This window comes from Carlito syrichta, unplaced genomic scaffold (assembly GCF_000164805.1).
Source record: "Carlito syrichta isolate Samal-C Ts95f unplaced genomic scaffold, Tarsius_syrichta-2.0.1 Scaffold305869, whole genome shotgun sequence".
Classification (NCBI taxonomy): Eukaryota; Metazoa; Chordata; class Mammalia; order Primates; family Tarsiidae; genus Carlito; species Carlito syrichta.
This window is the reverse complement of record NW_007249965.1, coordinates 765,013-783,892: the sequence shown is the minus strand read 5'-3', so window position 1 is coordinate 783,892 and position 18,880 is coordinate 765,013. Positions and strand designations below refer to the sequence as shown.

Below are 18,880 nucleotides of genomic sequence, written 5' to 3'. Positions count from 1 at the left end.
TAACTTAACTTATTATTTAAGAAATACATTTTATACCAGGCTTAGTGGCTCATGTCTGTACTCTCAACACCTTGAGAGGCTAAGGCTAGGAGTTCAAGACTAACTTGGGTATCATAGTGAGACTCTGTCTCTAAAAAAATTTTTTTAAAGGAATACATTATTTCTAAGCTATAGCCATAAATACATTATTTCTAAGCTATAACTTCCTCTATGACTCTCCTAATGAAAGTGGACAAAGTAAACCAAAAAACCCTCTGGAAAGAATTCACCATTCTAGATGCCATTAAGAACATTTGTGTTTTATGGAAGGAAGTAGAAATATCAACATTTATAGGAGTTTGGAAGAAGCTGATACTAACTTTTATGGATGATTCTGAGGGGTTCAAGATGTCAGTGGAGGAAGTCACTTTAGATGGTAGAACTAGCAAGAGAAGTAGAATCAGAGGTGACTGAATTGCTCCCATGTCATGATAAAATTTGAACAGATAGCCAGGCATGATAGCTCATGCCTATAATCCCAGCACTTTGGGAGATTGGGCAATATGGCAAGACCTCGTCTCTACAATGAATCAAAAAATTAGCTGGGTGTGATGGTGCAAGCCTGCAGTTCCAGCTACATGGGAGGCTGACGTGGAAGAATCACCTGAGCCTAGCAGGTCGAGGCTGCAGTGGCTGTGAGTATGCCACTGCACTCCAGCCTGGGTGACAGAGTGAGACTCCAACTCAAAAACAAACAAACAAAAAAAAACAAATGACGAGCTGCTTCTTATGAACTAAGAAAGTGGTTTCTTGAGATGGAATCTACTCCTGGTGAAGGTGTTATGAATATTGTTGAAATGACAACAAAGGATTTAAGATATTCTGTAAACTTAGTTGAAAAAGCAGTAACAGGTTTTGAGAGGATTGACTCTAATTTTGAAAGAAGTTTTATCTCTTCTTTCAGAATGTGATCCAAGAGTAGCACTTAATTTAGTAATAGCTGAATGTGCTAGAAGGAAAACTACTGGTTATCCACTTTGTGGAAATGCATTTTTTTCATTTTTAGTACTTGTTAAATTATTTGTACTTTAAATAATGTTTTATAATACCATTATGTATTCTCTAATATTTTACACTTTCATACTACAACTTACCAAAATTTTTACTAGCACAAATTCTGGAGTTATAAACATTAATTCATCTTTAAAAATTTTCTTTCAAGTAAGCAAATTTCTTCATATTCCTGGATAAGGAATAATTAATGTCTGATTAAGGTCACAAGTTAAGTAAAATGGAATCAAAGTCCTCTCCAGGCATTGGATCCCCAGTGTGTTACTACTCTAAGCATAATGAAATATTTACTGTGTGCCCAGGCAGGGCCGGGAGTAAAAGAGATATTTAAGAAAGATCCTTAGGATACATTTCTTATTTACAAAAAGCCTAAATTAAAAGGAAATTGAATTCATTTTGAGTTTTTGCATAGAACTGTTGTTTATTTGATCTACAGCAGACAAATCCCACAAACCAAACCACAAATCCAAAGGACCCCATAAGTAGCATTTCTTAAAATCCCAAGAAATGACTGGAATTTAAAACTACCCCTTTTACTTCTCCATCTGCTCCTTTTTCTTTTGCAGTTGAAGTGAGAGAAAAAAAATGTTCCTAGAGAAAGACACAGAGCTTACAGTCTTTCTTTAGAAGGTCGTCTACAACAATGTCACACTGCCTCTCTTCTTCCACAGTCTTTCATTGTCTCTTCCCTTCTTCCCCCAGTCCCCCTCACCCACCACAAACACACACAGGCCTCATTCATCAGGACTGTACGCTTACATGTCCTGTTCTCACATTAGCAAACCTTAATATGCAGTTGCTTCCCTCAGCAAAGTTCATTGGTAACATTCTGAAAGTAGTACTTTTTTCATCTCGCCCTCCATACCTCCTATCTAGTTTTCTGGGGAACGGTGGCATGAGTCATTTGGTGTCCACGTTTGTGTTCACAACAGACATGCTAGTATTTGTGGATTCTAAGAGAAATAACTAATAACACATTTCTGAAGGGGTCAAAATATGTTGTAAGAAATGTGTTCTTCAAGATAATTTGGAATGCTTTATTTCCATTTCTCATTTGTTATGTGTTTCTAACTTATTCCATATTATTTAAGATAGCATTCAAAATTGAACTCTACAATGAGTTTAAAGATGGCAAGTAAATAAAGACATTAGTGCAAAGAAAAACAGGAGCAGGGAAAAAGGTAAATTCAGAGGTGAGTTTGATACACAAAAGACACACTTGCCAGATAAGTGGGTCAGAGCTGGGCTCCCAATCGTCTAATGAATCCTGAAGAGTGGGATAAAAAGAGGGACAAGATCAGGCACAGAAGCCAAGATGTGTAAGTTGAAAACACAGAAGCTGCTCAGGAGAAGCGAAATCAGACTGCTAGTGCTGGGTGCAAACCAAAATTTCCTCATCAGTCCTCGTCAGGGAAAAATGCAAAGCAGTCCATGCTGTGATGCTCCTGCCCTTATGCTGCCCCTTGTTCTATATCACTGGCACATTTCCAAGTGGGTCTACTCAAAATAGTTCCATGGCAGTTCACAACATAGTTTTCTGGTAGTTTGTGCAAATTCAGATACATTTTAACATGTCTATTCAATTGCCTGGAGTGGCCAGGCATGGCAAGTGGAGACAGTCATTATGCAACTTAAGCAGGGCAGGAGGAGATGGTCACTCTTCAGCTCAAGCAGGGCAGGTGGAGACAGTCACTACTCAGGTCAAGCTAAATGCTATCTCGGTTTTTCTCCTATTTTAACAACTTGAAGATCTAGCAAGTAGGACTGTAGCTCCCACTTTCAAAACGTTGATCTAAAAGAACAGAACACTCATATACTTCAAAGAAAGTTCCTGTAATATTTGTGCTAAGAATATTTACACCCTGCTCCTGGTTAGGTACTGTGATAGGGTTTCAATATGCTCATTTAACAACACTCTAGGGAAGATATTACCCACGTCATTTTAGAGTCGAGGAAATGAAAGCACGGAGAATGTAAGTAACTTGTCCAAACTACAAAGGCAGTAAGTGGCTCTTGCTACACACTGCCATAGTTTGAATCATGCACAACTCTGCAACCGGGCGTAAGTCCTTATATTTCATACTTCCCAGAGACCACTCTGCTTGAAAGTGCTAGGACCCCAAAAAATAAATGACAGAGGGAAAAAGCCATCAAAACCACTACTTACGTCCGTATTATTTCCTTAAAGCTTTCTAGAATTAGAGAGAAGGCAATCTTGCTCTGAATAGCAGTAGTGCACTGTCAAGATCATTTGAAAATTAATAACCATTATTTGAGGATGAGAGTAAAACACCAGTTCAAAAATAGCTAGTCATACGGAATAAGGACCTGCTTGAAGCATGTGGTGTCTGTATCCACTGAATGTAGCTATACACAGATTCAGACTCTCATGATCTTATGAAAATGTGTTTTTTTCCTATCACATAAGTATACTGCTAAACAGCTATAGCATTGTATCTAGATCCAGCTTTCTGATTCTGTGCACATATTGCTAAATGTCAAATGGATTCATATTCATTTATATCCGAATGCTGCTTTGAGTGGAAAACTATAAATCATCCATTCAAAAATAAAAATAAAATAAATATGCAGCATTACTTAGCACCACAGATGAGCCTTATTTTCTTTATAGCTAAGTAGTGAAGAGAAAAAGCATCTTCAAACAGAAGCTCTGACTCTACAAACTTATAACTAAATGGCAAAACCCACAAGTTTCTCCAAATATTTGAGTTTTCCTCATAATCTGTTATTATTAAACCTTTATTACCACAGTCAAAATTTTTTTTTACTTGCATACAACAGTATCTATTTCATCTGATTCTTTTTTCCTCTGTCACCCAGGGTGGAGTACAGTAGCATGATCACAGCTCATCACAGCTTCAGCCTCCTGGACTCAGGTGATCCTTCTACCTCTGCCTCCTGAGTAGAGGGTAGGAACATGCCACCATACTGGACTAATTCCTTGATTTTTTTTTTTTGGTAGAGATCAGAATTTGCTATGTTGTCCGAGTTGGTCTCAAACTTCTAGGCTCAAGCAATCCACCTTCCTTGGCCTCCCAAAATGCTGGGATTACAGGTGTAAGTTATCCTGCCTAGCCAATGTCTTCTTTATCAGAACACGTAGTAGAAATCAACTTCTCTTGAAATATTTTATTATCTACACTTACCTTAGCTATTCTATATCAAATTGTTTTCATAAATGCCTCATAATTGGAGACATGGGGAAAAACGTTGAACGACGCTGATTAGATCTCTGTGGTTCCTCTTGCTGGTGTAATGACTGGTCACCTGTCACAGCTTGGTTAATGTCTTTCTCTTCTATTTATCAGCCATACTTTCCCTGGTTCTACTACCATTAACCTCTCAATGTTGGAGTCTGCCAAGACTCGGTCCAGCAACCTCTTTCTTCTCTATTTTCTCATCCTTTTCTTACCCCAACAAATCTAATCTCATAGCTGTAAATATCACCCATTTGCAAACAGCTCCTAGGCACCCATCCCTGACTGGGCCCCTCCCTGACCCAGGGATGATTACCTGTTAACTTCCTACTCAACATCTCCACTTGGCATCTAACAGGCACTTCCACTTTACACGTCCAATCTGGTGTCCTCAACTCCCTCCTAAGCCCATCCTTTCCAGAGGCTTTTCCATCTCACTTAGTGCCAATGATCACCATCCAGTTGCTCAGTCCAACTCACCTGGTCCTCTCAAGCCTCATCCCACCAAACACAAACAGTTCTTCCTGAGAATTAAACTCTGCATCTAACCTCTGCACACCACCTTCCCTGTGCTTTTCTAGGCACAGCAGTCTTACCACCACGCACATTGATTGTGTTACTCCCTCTGTTCAACCGTCTCCACCACCTTCGCTGAGATCACAGCCTCAACAGGCCCAATGGGACCCAACCCTGTTACTTCTCTGACTTCATTTCTCACCACTCTTCCATTGGCTCCTTCCATTCCTGTAGCTCTGGGCTCCTTGCTTCTAGTGGGATGTGCAGGGACACGTCCACTCTGCACTTACTGTTCCCCCTGCCCAGAAGTCTCTTCTCCAGGTCCACACATGACTCTCAGACATCTTCTCCTTGATAAGCCCTTCCTGGAGCCCTGATTCTAGACTGCTCTACTCCTCAACCACTCTCACCTCCACACCCACCACTGCATTACAGTATGCTATAAATTTGAATGAATTGTTTACTTCAGATTGTTGGTCTGTCTCCTCCATTAGTATATCAGACTCATGAAGACCTGTTTTCTCAACTGCTGTTTCTCCAGGGCATGGAATCATGATACTTGTATGGCAGTTCCCCAGTAAAGTCTGTTGAAAGGCTTTTGTTGACCATTGCCTTACTAGACTCTGGAGTGGCCATGCACTCTTTGCGCTATGGCCGTTGCCATGTTTCCTGGCTTTGATCCCTCCCCTACCTTGTGGAAGTGAATCTCCTCTTTCTCTCTCTCTTTAATTGCTTTCTAAATAAACTGTATTTTCTAATCTAAAAAAACAGGTTTTTGAATACTTCTCCCTTAAATGTCAACTTATCATGCAAGACATAAAGTTGCACACCTCCAAATTTCTTCTTCCTCTTTTATTCTATGGCTTGGCTAAGAGAGCCACAATCTGCCCCCTGTAAGCTAGAAATGTTAATCATTGACAGTATTAAACACTGGCAGTCCTCCTCTCTTTAAGTATGTGGATTCTGCCTCCCACCCACCTCTCTCTAAATCAACTCTCCCCTGCAACTTGGCTGCCACATCCTTAGTTCTGGCTCCCTGGATCCATGCTGCTCCAGAATGAAGTCCACAGCCCGCAACCTGACAAATAGACCCTCTTCCCCCTGACCCAAACTTACCTTTAAACTACATCCCCTCCAGCCCCCAGCCCTGCCCTCCAAACACCAGTTCTGTTTCACCAACTTGGCAGGCTTGGTGAGCTTCTACTACTTCTTGTAATATCCATTCTACTTTAGATATTCTCCTTGCTTTTCAGTGAACCATTCCTTAGTCACACCACAGGACCCATCTCAAATACTGCTTACTGTACAGTCATCCACACACAGCTACAGCTGAGAGTGCTTAGTGATCCAAGCAACTTATACTTTATTATTTAATTCTTAAACATTCCCACTAGAAAGATACTCATAATTTCCCCATTGTATACATAATAAAATGAGGCTAAAGGAAGGAAGTTAGGAAACTTACCATGGGTAGCCAAAGTTAATAAGCAGAGGAACTAGGATTTGGTCCTAGGGTTACCAAATTCCAAAGCCTAAGTGACAAAACTCTAAATGAACAGCTGAACTAACTTCAAGTGAATTTTTCAAATGCATTCACTGAGTTTAGGTCTTTTAGAAACCATGAACTTTATTGCTGTGATATAAGAACAATAAACCATAAACTCTAAGAATGAGGTGCTTTACCTACCTAGGCAATACATCAAGGATTCATTACCAAATACTATTTTAGTTGTAAAAAACCATGTACCTTATGTGGGCATAATTGTGTGATAAGAAAAAGTAACCATAATGTCATTTTTGCTAATTTATAGCAAACACAGAGTCACAGGCAAGGTAGAGGGCTAGAGCCTTGTCTTTGCATGCCACAGGCCCACATGAAGACCACTGGTGTATCCAACATGACTGGAATGTTACATCACTGCTGTCTTTCTACCATCATTATAATCCTCCAAGCTTTGCCCTTCCTGCTGGAGCTTCATTTCTCTGATTGTTTCATTATGAGTCACTTTGCTGGTTTGCACATAGCGCCCCACCCAGAGGTGACTTTGATGGAACTGCTGATGCCAGCCCCAGCAGGTCTCCATAGAAATGGCCCCAGGGTTGTCTCAAACGTGGCTCTGTCTGAGTTGTCATGGTAAACACCAGGCAGATTGCTATATTCAGTCCTCTGCCAGGGTCGTCATGGCAACTGCAAAGGATGGCTCCTTAGAAGGACCTCACAAGGGCACGTTTCCATGGTGACCCTATCCTACATTTCTAGGCAACTTCCCTTCAGTTCTTCTGTGACCAATCATGGCAGGTTCATTTTTAGAGTAACTCTGGGAAGCTTCTCCCAAACATACCATCAAACATATGAAGATTTTAAAGTGAGAAGAATTGAAAACAAATCAACTGCTTAAAAATACAAACAGTGCCACTCACAAATCATTAAATAAGTTCGTATAAACTTCAGAAAGGATTTGTTTTGTTGAGTAATAAACACACACACACACACACACACACACACACACAAACCCCTGCAATATCTTGGTTAAATGTGTCTACCAAATCTTAATTCATAAAATAGGTGATATTTAGTTTTGACAATCTTTCCATTAAGTATTTTACAGACTATGAAGCAGATAATTATTTCAAGTATTTCCAATCTTACAATAGAGCTGCTATTTGTAGATTTTATGCATTTTTCAGTGGATAAGACACACAAAAATAAAATAAAACATACAGATTAATCACCAGGTTATCAATAACATTTTTATAGAGAGAAAGACAAAATATTTGTAAGTTAAAAGAAAAAAAAAAGTTCTTTTCTTTTAGTTGAGTAGGGAAATTCTGCCATATTTGATCCCAAGCTACTTTTTTTCCTTGTGCTTTTTGTGGTTGGAACAATCCCAACTAATCTTTCTTTCATTTCAAAGCATGAATATAGGCCATTCTGAACACATGCTTGGTTTTTAAGCTACGTTATTATTCGCCTAAAACTTTAAGCTACTCTACTTTTTCTAGTATTTAGGCAAGAGAAAATTTTTTCTACCCATTTATTTCATCATCTTTAAAATTATTTAACAAATAAAAAGCAAATTTTAAAGTTCAAAATATACAATTACAAGTTCTGGCCATGTGTCTACTTTAGAATACTTCAGCAAAAATTTTAAAAATGAAAAGAGATACATTTATAAAGGTTGAGCAAAATGTTGAGAATTAATGAAGCCCAAAGATAGATAAGAAAGCTTATCATACTATTAGATCTTGTTTTTTTAAAAAAAATGCCCATAATAAAGTATCTTAATAAAGGAAAAAAACTTGGGAAAAAAAATAGATAATGCCTTTGTAAAGACTGTCATGATAATGAGAAAAAACTATAGGAACATTAACTTATTTTGTATAAATATTTTATAAAACTAGCAAAAAGTAGATTAATTTCCTGAATACTTACTAACCTAGAACATGCTAAGTACATTTTATCCCTTCTTCTAAGTCAATAACTTCTTTCAAAACATTAACTTTATACTTTCCCTACAGTAGAGGTAATGAAAGTCAGAAAGCAGAGAAGCATCAATGTTAAGCTTGCAAACTTCATGGTACTCACTGTGATATAGATTTTTGGAACAAATTTCACTATCACGTGCTGAAAACTTGGATACAATCCTGTAATAAAGCTCTACGTTGCTGTTAAAAATTTTAGACAATGAACCCTACATGATACATTAAGAAACGTAAGAACTTACCAGATCAGTATCTGCCTTTTTATAGGTCAAAGCTTCAACTTTGGAATCCAGTTCTGCCTGTATTTGGTCTCTTCTTTTCATAACTCCCTTCATATTAAAACATATTAAGGATAAAATAGGTGATATTTAGTTTTGATAATCTTTCCATTAAAAAAATACATTTAAGAATATAAATAGCATCTCTTCTCCAAGTCATCAGTCATTTGGGGATATAATACATTTTTAAAAGCTGGTATTGGTTTTTTCTTTTTTTAATCTCTAAAAGCTAAATTGAAAGCAAGTATTTAAGAAGATTTTTTTCATAAATCTTTGATTAGTTTTCCCAATGCACATTTTACCCATTTAAGTATTATATATATGTACAACATTTGATGGCGCACCCTAGGCATACAATTCTTCAAAAAGAACAAATAGCAAAACAAATAATAAAACAACAACAACAAAAATCAGTGGAAACACCAGAAATATACACTATGGCATAAACTGGTTGTAGCTAGGAGTCACATGAACCACTCACCTTGAAAAATCTACAGTCAGAGGCAGCTCTCTTATCTGACTCCAAAGGGACAGTTAATCAAACAGGCAACTGCAGTGGGAAATCAGAAAACTGAAGTGTGCATTCACGCCTTCAGCATTCTATTTTAGCTCAAAATGCATAAATATTCATCAATTAACCAAGTTTTTGATGAGAAATCATGGCCTCCTCTTTAACTTAGAGTTCATCTTGTTTTCTTGAATAACCATAATTTCATGCTTCAGTGTTTTTAAACTTAAAACACCCTTGTGAAGCAATCTGAGGGCAGAATTCATCTACATCTTTAATAATTTTTGCTGATTTTTTTTAATAATGTCTTTCCGTTGGTGATTCATTTTTCTACCAAGATATTCAATTCTGACTTTGTAGACACAAGGACTCTTTATTTGTACTCCTCTTTCTCTGGTTTTCACAACATTAATTAAATAACAAAATTCTAATAATAATCACAAGTGGTCTAAACAAGTTAAAGAAAAAAAACACTGACTCTAGGTCAGTCAACCAGTGAGAAGGAAGTACAGGACATATAAGAGAAGAGCCTTAACAAGGCACAGCTCTTCTGCATGCTTTAAGAAGGGAACCTAGACATAAATCAGTTACATGGAATCAGACAAGATGGCACTAAACTGTTTGTATGACAGCTGAAAAGCATGAAAGATAAAAAGTATCCTGAGATCGGCCTAATTCAGTTTTGCACCTGGTGAGATCACTCTTAAGATATTCACAAAGAATTAACATGTCTCCTATTTGCTAAGAAATCAATAGCAAATTCAACTAATTATCACAAATTCTTTTATATTTACGTCAATGTTTAATGGTCATTATTGTCAACAAACTCCTTTTTTCCTCCAATTCAAATGCCTCATCCCATAATTTAGTTCTATTTATTTCATGACTATTTCCATAAAGATGAAGTACTGTGCCTCATATGCATAAATATATTTTAAGTAAAAGTTTGCTTTGGAAGATAACGAGTGAAAATTACACAAATTTAATCATTTTTGCCAAAGGATTATTTTTCATTATTTTGGCTCAGATAGAAGAAAACATTCCAATATAAAACAGAATGAGAACTGCAGTATAAATACTGCTGATTATACTCTAGAAGTCTACAAAATAATTCGATCAAATGAGAACTCATACAATAATTATTTCTGGTTGCTATTATAATTTTTCCATATTTTAAGTAGCACAAGATATCAGTTAAATAATTTCTATCTTGATAAATTATAGGGAAAAACACTATCCACTTAGGGGGAAAGAATATACAAATCAGATCTTCTTGAAGATTCATGCAAAGGGAATGATCAATAATAAAGTAAAACCACAGGATGACACCAAGAACATTGTCAGAGAGAAGCAGGGAACTCCTCAGCAAAGAAACCCTGGGATCTTGGGGATGTAAGAGGGTTTGTTGCCATGAGGAAACCAGTAAAGTCGAATAACAGCAGAAGCCTGAAATATTTAATGACTCTGTCAAAGGAGACCTCAACATGACCAACAAGACACAGGAAGATCTGATGCTGAAGACTAAGGGAGCTTTTCTTACCAAAATGAGGCAAAGTTAAGAAAAAAAAAAAAAAAGGAATCACTAGAAATCAAGGGTACATTACAACAGAAACCAGACATGGCTCTGATTATAAACCACAGAAGAAATGGGCTATGTTTGGATGCACGCTGACACCTTCCCCTCTGCTACCCCCAAAGGCCAGACGCCCAAGGGTGCCAAGTACCACAGACTCAGGATCACAGTGACTGAGAAACATGACTCTGTAGACAGCATTGCTAAATCCCAAGTAGCTGGAAACCTTAAATTGAACTGAGAAAGAAAAAAACAAAACTTTGATATGAGAGGAATGAAAGCCCTTTCAATAGTGAAAGAAAAACATTTCAACTTGAAAGATTTCTCTCAAAAGCAATCACAAGGCAGAACACACATCAAGATCTTATTCAAGTACTTTCTGCATAATGGTACTAAATTTATTGCTAAACCAAATGTACCTAGTAGTGGGAAAGCAGTTCTTTCATGAAAAGAAATCTCTAAAGCACTACAAATTTTTCAAAGTAAAATTTCAAAAAGGTTGGAAAAACGATTCATATTCCCTGAGTAAATCTTTATGGAGGATGTTTCAAGTATATGTATACTTGTAAAAACTGTGGGAGTTGTTATTGAGTATTGAGTATCAATGCATTCTTCCCTGCATCTATTCATGCACACAGTGAACACATATTTACAGTGCATCTACATGCAAGACATCCTGCAGGATAAAAAGATAGTGGTGAGAAAAAGAAAAAGAACAACAACAACAAAAAAAACAAAAAGAAAAGAAATAAAAATGACCTTTCTAGGGCTTATAGTCAGGTAAGGGACTGAGGCAGAATTGGAGTGAGGTGTTCTTACCATCAGCATCTCACTGTACAGCACATACTCGTGCACGACAGGAAGCAGGGCCTCCGAGAGTCCAGACATCCGCTTCTCCGTGGCCTTACAGCACTTGTCAATGCAGCTGGCAACACCTTTCAGAGCATCGGCCAGATCCTCTTCGGACGCCGACCACAGAATGTGAATTGGGCCATATTCTTTCATTTCATCAAAATATTCTTTAAGAAATAACTTAATAAGTTCACCAACACATAAAATTTTTCAAAATACCTATATCCTGGATTGTAAGAGTGGCTATTATTTCTTTCATTATGTACATGTTCTTATACACAGACATAAGAAAATGGATTATCATCCTTCACTGAATTGACAGGCCATCCCAGGTTAGTCTTTCAATGACAACTGTCAAAGTGTAATCAATAATTGCATGCCTTTTCATTGTTAAAAATGTGCTGGCTTGAAGAATAAATTATATGACCACCGTATCTGTTATGGACTTCTATCTACCACATATCTACCGCTGAGTGTCTATCAGACAACATACCCTAAACAACAGTTATCTTCTTTCTCTCCTTCTTCTAACTTATCTTACTTAATGATAGTCACTATCCAGAGATCTAAGCAAAAAACCTGGGAGGTTATTCTAGATCAATAGCCAATTCCAATATACCTAGATATCTCTCTCTTCTCCCTTTCACCACCTCTCTCTCTCTATCATCTATCTATCTCTACCTACCTACCATATCTCTCTCCATCCCTTTCTCTCTATCTCTACCTACCATCCCTATCTCTACCTATCTGTCTCTCTAACATCTATCTCTACCTACCATCTCTCTCTCTCTCTACCTATCTACCATCTATCTATCTACCTACTAACTTATCTACCAACTATTTACCTATCTACCTGCCTGCCTGCCTACCTACCTACCATCTACCTACCTACCTACCTACTTACCTATCTACCATCTATCTATCTTTACCTAACTACTGTCTTATCTACCTACCTACCTATCTACCATCTCTCTCTCTCTCTCTACCTACTTACGATCTATCTACCTACTATCTCTATTTGTCTACCATTTATCTATCTACTTACCTATCATCTATCTATCCATCGATCTATCTGCCTACTACCTACCATCTATCTACCTATCTACCATCTATCTATCTTTACCTATCTACTATCTATCTGTCTATCTATCTACCTACCATCAATCTACCTATCTACTATCTACCTATCTCTACCTATCTACAATCTATCTACTTACCTATCTATCATCTATCTACCTATCTTCTATCTATCTATCTATCTATCTATCTATCTATCTATCTATCTATCTGCCTGTCTATTGATCTATCTCTCTCCCTACCTGCCTACCTAATCTGTCTACTTACCTATTTACCTACCTACCTACCTACTTACCTACCTACTCACCCATTTACCCATCCTCACTCCCAGCACCACCAGCCATCTCCAGCCTGCACTCCTCAGGGGACTCCTGACCATTCTCCCTCTTCCCACTTTGGTCCAAGTATATAAACCCTGAAGCTTCTTGGCTAAATCAAATGTCCTTTAATGGTCAGTTCTCACCACCTGCCTCTTCAGGCCCAACTCTTGTGATTCTCTGACAAATATATTTTGACACAAGTCAAAAAATTTGTTCATTCACAAAGATCACATGGTTTTTCCTAACTCAAACATCTACACATATTCCTTTGCTTTGTTCTCCACCATTTCCAGAAGTTGACAAACTACCTCTGATTCCTTAAGTTCTAGTTAAAATATCTCCCCTGATTCTGTTCCAAAGGATTCTCAGTCCCTTTTGTCTTCAATGAGTCCATCATAATTTTATACTCTATTAAAGCACTATCCCACTCAATTATAAGTGCTTGGTAACTTACATACTACCAGGTCACATACTCTTAAAACAGGGGATAGGACTTAATATTTTTGTATATCAAAGCCTAATATGTAATGTGTTTCAATAAATATTTTCATTCAATGAAAGAATGAATGAATAAACAATATCCAATAACAGATAATAATAATGTATAAAGACTATCCAATGCCTGATAAGCCAAGTATTTAAAAAAATAAACTTCATTTTAAAATATCAATATTTTTACATTTTTATTTTTATACTATCAATTTTCAAATGACATAGCTATTTTATGGTGGAGAAGTTATAAGCAGTGAGCATTTTTTGTCCAATATACATATAAATACAATGAAATTCACTATATTTAACATTTTACTACTTATTAGGATTTTCTGAAATCTACCATATATTGTTCTACACTAAAACACTAAAATTTCAAAAGTTTGATCAAATAAACTGAAAAAGTTAAAAGAACTTAAAAACAATGGAAATATTAGTTGTCACTTAATGAGGGTATTAGGTTTAATAACCCCTGGAGTCCTTCCAAACTCCACTCTCCTGAGGGTAGGCCTATTCGTTGTCTTATATAATGACCGTGTTAAACTAATATTTCTAGAAAAGAAAATTGTCCATGTTACTTATTGTCTCATTTGTGTATATGTCAATTTGTGCCAATAAACTGGAATAGTATTTATTTTTATATACAGAGTTCCCCTAAAATTCTAAACTGTGCTTAAACAGCTCTCAAATCACATCTGTATGCAAACTTCTAATAAGTTGCACTGTAATTTGTATATTTTCCAACCATATTGTAAGCCCAAGGACAGGTGCCACCTAATTACTCCTTTAATCTCCAGCACAGAGAAGTGGTACAACATATGACTAATAAAATCCTGCTGAATAAACTGGGAAGCACAAAATAAAACAAAACCAAAAGGGAGAAAATTAAGTAAAAAAAAAAAAGTAGAAAGAAAAGAGAAACTACTAGTTATGATCACCAAATTTTTCATGATCTGAATATTAATTAATCACCCTATATAGCTTAGATTCCCAAAGTAACAAAAGAAAACATCCCATTATTTTGAGTGTAGTCTTGACAAGTGGTCTCTCATTGTTAAGACCAGGAAGATATTCAAGTTGGCCCAGTGCCTTCACCCCCTGAAAATGAGAGCTCAAGTTATATAGTCTATCAGAGAACCTTTAACTATTCCCTTGCACCAGTAAATGTACAGCATGTTGACAGCCTATAAACTTGCCAAGTGCCATGTTCCCAGAGGCTGCTTTGAATTGCTATACCACCTCACTATGCACTCAGAATCTACCTAGGAGAATTGCAGTCACAGAGATGCATTAAAATAATTAACTTCTTGAAATTTACAAGAAAATACAAATGGTAAATACAGGGCACACCAAGGAGGTATAAAGCAAATAGTTAAGATGTATTCAGTCACCAAAATGTCTCATTGATTGTCTGCATATGAGAAAGTGGACAGGCACAAGGGCATCCAGCTAGAATTTCTTTTCCTGTCTCTTTTAATAACTAATCCATTCTCAAGAAAGCAAATTTTCCTACCACCATTCCAAATCTTATGTTCATTCATTTATTTTTTAATCATTGAACACATTTTAATGAATATTTACTATGTTTAAGCACTATCTAGATACAAGAAATAACTTTTCCCAGCATACACTGCAGGGCCTTATGGATTATTGGGAGACGCAGATACTTAACAAATAAGCCATCCACATAGTGAAGTTTTTAAGTAACTCTTTATCTTTAAAACCAACTTATGTTAGAAAATCATTTGCTGCCTCACTCATCTATTTTTAAAGTAGGCAAATGCAACCAGAAAATTAGAAAAAAAATCATGGAATTAGAAAAAAATCATCACACAGTCAACTTATAAACTAAAAGTAGAAAACAGGAACATTACATGGTGGTAGAAAATAGGAAAACAGGTCAATTTGCCAGTGCCAATATATTGATCTCTCTGACATAAGGTTTAATACAGAGCATTTGTTTCCCCTTACCCCAAAAAAATAATTACTAGAAAATGTGGAAAACTTATGCCCTGAAACATAATGTGTCTGATTTTAAGTGCCATATTGAATACCAACTTCCTACAGCCACATCCAAAATCTTAAGCTCAGGGCTTACTTTACCACTGCCATCTGCAAATGAGAAGTAGAACAATTACTGATTGATGAGAGCTACATGGGGACTTGCCATGGCAATTCTTGAAGTCCCCTGGAAAGGAGAAATGTTCACAGCACACCTGGGCATGAGTCACTCTCTGAAGGTAAAATCCCAGCCGAATGTTGTTCCCCAGTACCGGCACACTTGAGGACCCAGCAGAGACCAAACAACTGTGAAAGCACATTTTAGGGATTCTACGTACCCCTTTCTTCCTTGTAAATTCTCTGAGATATTTTATCTATCAAGTTTATTTTCTGGCTAAATATTTCGATAAAGTCATTCATCTCCACGAACTCCTCTGGGCGATTTTTAACTCCTCTCATGGAGGATGCCACTGCTCTGACTGTCTGGCCCATCCTGCTCAGCAGTCCAGGCCCTTGCTTCTTATGAGAAGAGAGTTCCTAGACACACAAAAAAATAAGACATGTGTGGTGAAACAAGTAACAATATCCCAAGACTCAATTTTAAAAACCTAATTCAGGGAGTAAAGTGAAGATTAAACTGTCTCATGTACACCTTTCCTTTGAATGTTATTTTGAAGCAGGTAAGTTTTATCAAGGTACAATTTCTCCTCTAAGTTTCAGTCTCCTTGACAATATTCCCTTTCAAAGTACTCATGTAGAACAGGTAAACAGTCCATCCTCAAAGCATAAATCTTTAAAAGAGTAGGGTTTAACCAAGAGAACAGTGCTTCAGGGGATACCAGAAGAATAAGAGAATGATAGCATATGCCACGCATATTTTATAACTGGAATTTAATGGAAAAGGGGTTAAGAGAAGATTTCTCAGGGCCTAAGTTACTCCCTGAAAAAGAAAATTGGAAAGCTTCATGAATTCTGTAAGTATAACAGTAGCTAACATTTACTAAGTGCATATTATGTTTTAGGTACTATATTCACATTTTTGTATACATAGCTTACAATAAATGTATAAGGTAGGTATTATTGTTTCCATTTTATAGAAGAAAATCGAGGCACAGGAAGGTTAAGTAACTTGCTCAAGATTCCAGAGGAATCAAGTGGTAGAACAAGAATCAGAATCCCAGAAGTCTCATCCCAGAGGCTTCATTGTCAAGCACTAATAGGCTCTGCCTCCTTAAAGTCATTAGATAGTGTGTAAATAGACACTACCTGACCACAGCTCTTCAGCTAACTGCTGTGGGTAAATTGTGACGACCTCCACTGGCTGGCTGGCCGTAGAGAAAGATTTCTAATAAGGTGTGTAGTCAGTTATTTTATACTTAACCTAGGACGGATGGCTACAGATTTGCAAAACAGACAGAAGAAATGCTATAAAAGGATACACTACACACAAAAGCATCCCTGCAGAAGTAGGCACACTTTACAAGAACAGCAAGAACAAGGACAGGGGATTCTGGTGATGGATGTAGCACCTGTTGAAACACAAGTCTGGGATCAAATAAAGCGTCTGATCAGATAAAATACTGCTGACTACCTAATCTATAGATAAGAATATCATTATGTATTATATACTCAAATATGAAATAACATATTCTCTCTCTTTCCCCAGGTGCTTTTGCCTGCAGGTCTTACAGAAAATCTATACAAAGAACACTTGTTTATTTCCTAGTCAGTGTGATTTTGGGTACAAATAATAACAGATCCCATCCTTGACCAGGCAATGTGTCCACCCAAGAGTGTTACAGCGTCTTTTGATAGAGTACACATTATCAGAGACAGCACAAGTCAAACTGGCAAGCTGTAACTGCACCTGCGGACTGCAGAAAATAGTTCTAATAGCTTTCAGGTTCTGGAGAGAGACCACATATCTACTTCACATTAGTCACAAGGGGCTACCAGAGAGTAGGATCATCTGTCTAGGTTGAGATGAACCACTTTTAGCTTCTACCACTTTGGCAACAACTGAGCAAGAGAAAATTCAACATTGCTCTGTAATCATTGAATATTGCCCCTTTGTCCTATCTGGTATCTTTCTGTCTGGGCTATAGCTTCATAGAATAAGAGGAAAAGGAAGTAGAGTATATAAGGTTTCTGAATTAGTTACCCACTTAGGTAACTGAAGGAAAAGTAAGGAGATGACATTATTCATCCATCCATCCATCCATCCATCCATCCATCCATCCATTTAATAAATACTTTTATTCTAACTTAAAAAGCCCTGACCCATTATTATTCAAAATACAGCTGACCATTTAACAGCATGAATTTAAATTGTACAGGTTCACGTGTACATGGATATATTCCAATAAAGACATTAGAAAATGTGTTGGATGCTCGTAACAATTTGAAAAAACTTGCAGATAAAATACATAGCCTAGAAATATGGAAAAAAGTAGAGAAAAGAGTATATCATGAATGCACAAAATATATGTAGACACTGTTCCACCGTTTACTGCCATAAAATACACCCAAATCTATTATAAGTTAAAATTTACCAAAACATATGTGTATACTTACAGACTGTACACAGCCATTTCCAGATGAGAGAAATGTAAACAAAAATAAAGATGCAGTGCTACATCATAACTGCACAAAAATTAACTGCAGTGTACACTGTGCTACAGTCATATCTTGTGACAACCTCCCGGTGCTGCTGTGGTGAGCTCACACAAGTGTGGTGAGTATTCATGAACACATTGTGTAGCATTCCTCATCTTGGCGTGAGCAGTTCATCTCTCCAGGAAGTTGAGTATCACAGGGGCATGCGATCTCTTGGGGTTTGCATGCCTTTTGCATCATGTGTAGTCCAATACTGTAAACCTTGGATAACACCATGGGCCCCATACACAGCACCACCAGTAATGTTGGAGTGCTTCCACTCAGCAGAGAGAAGCCAGGACATGACATGGAAAGGCTGAGCTGCGGAACACTGCGGGTGGAGGTCTGCACCACACTGCCCCGTGTTTCCCACAGACGATTCATCTTGCAAGCAGACAACAACATGAACTTACAGTGCCAGGCAAGTCAAGCACTCTTTTCTCATGATTTTCTCATACCACAGTTCTTTCTCCACCTTTGTAGATTGCAGTACCTGATACACATAGTTTATAAGACATGTATTGAGCAGCTGTTTATGCTATGTTAACTGTAAGGCTTCCAGTCAACAGTAGTTGATTAACAGTTAAGTTTTGGGGCAATTAAATGTTACTTGTGGATTTTCAACTGCACTTGGGGTTGGCTCCTGCAACCCCTGTGCCATTAAAGGATCACCTGCAATGCCAATAAAATAACTATATTTATATCTGCTCAATAGTGATTATATATGCAAGGTGCACCCTGACATAAAAAAACAAAACAAACAAACAAACAAACAAAAACCCCCAAAACTTCAGGCACCAGAAAAATAAGAGCACATGTGTGTGAGGAAGACAGGAGATAACATGTGAATGTAGATG

At 37.2% G+C, this 18,880-nt stretch overlaps 1 protein-coding gene across 5 annotated transcripts in view; it reads right to left on the bottom strand.

The window, feature by feature from the left end:
- The window catches only part of SNX7 (sorting nexin 7), a 78,309-nt gene that overhangs the window by 27,960 nt on the left and 31,469 nt on the right, over positions 1 to 18,880 (bottom strand). For all 5 annotated transcript variants that reach the window (XM_008062855.2, XM_008062857.2, XM_008062856.2 and 2 more), the window contains 3 exons: positions 15,707 to 15,905; positions 11,446 to 11,645; positions 8,510 to 8,596 (listed from right to left, as the gene is read on the bottom strand). In XM_008062855.2, coding sequence (XP_008061046.1) covers positions 8,510 to 8,596; positions 11,446 to 11,645; positions 15,707 to 15,905 — 486 coding nt within the window. The remainder of the gene's footprint in view (positions 1 to 8,509; positions 8,597 to 11,445; positions 11,646 to 15,706; positions 15,906 to 18,880) is intronic.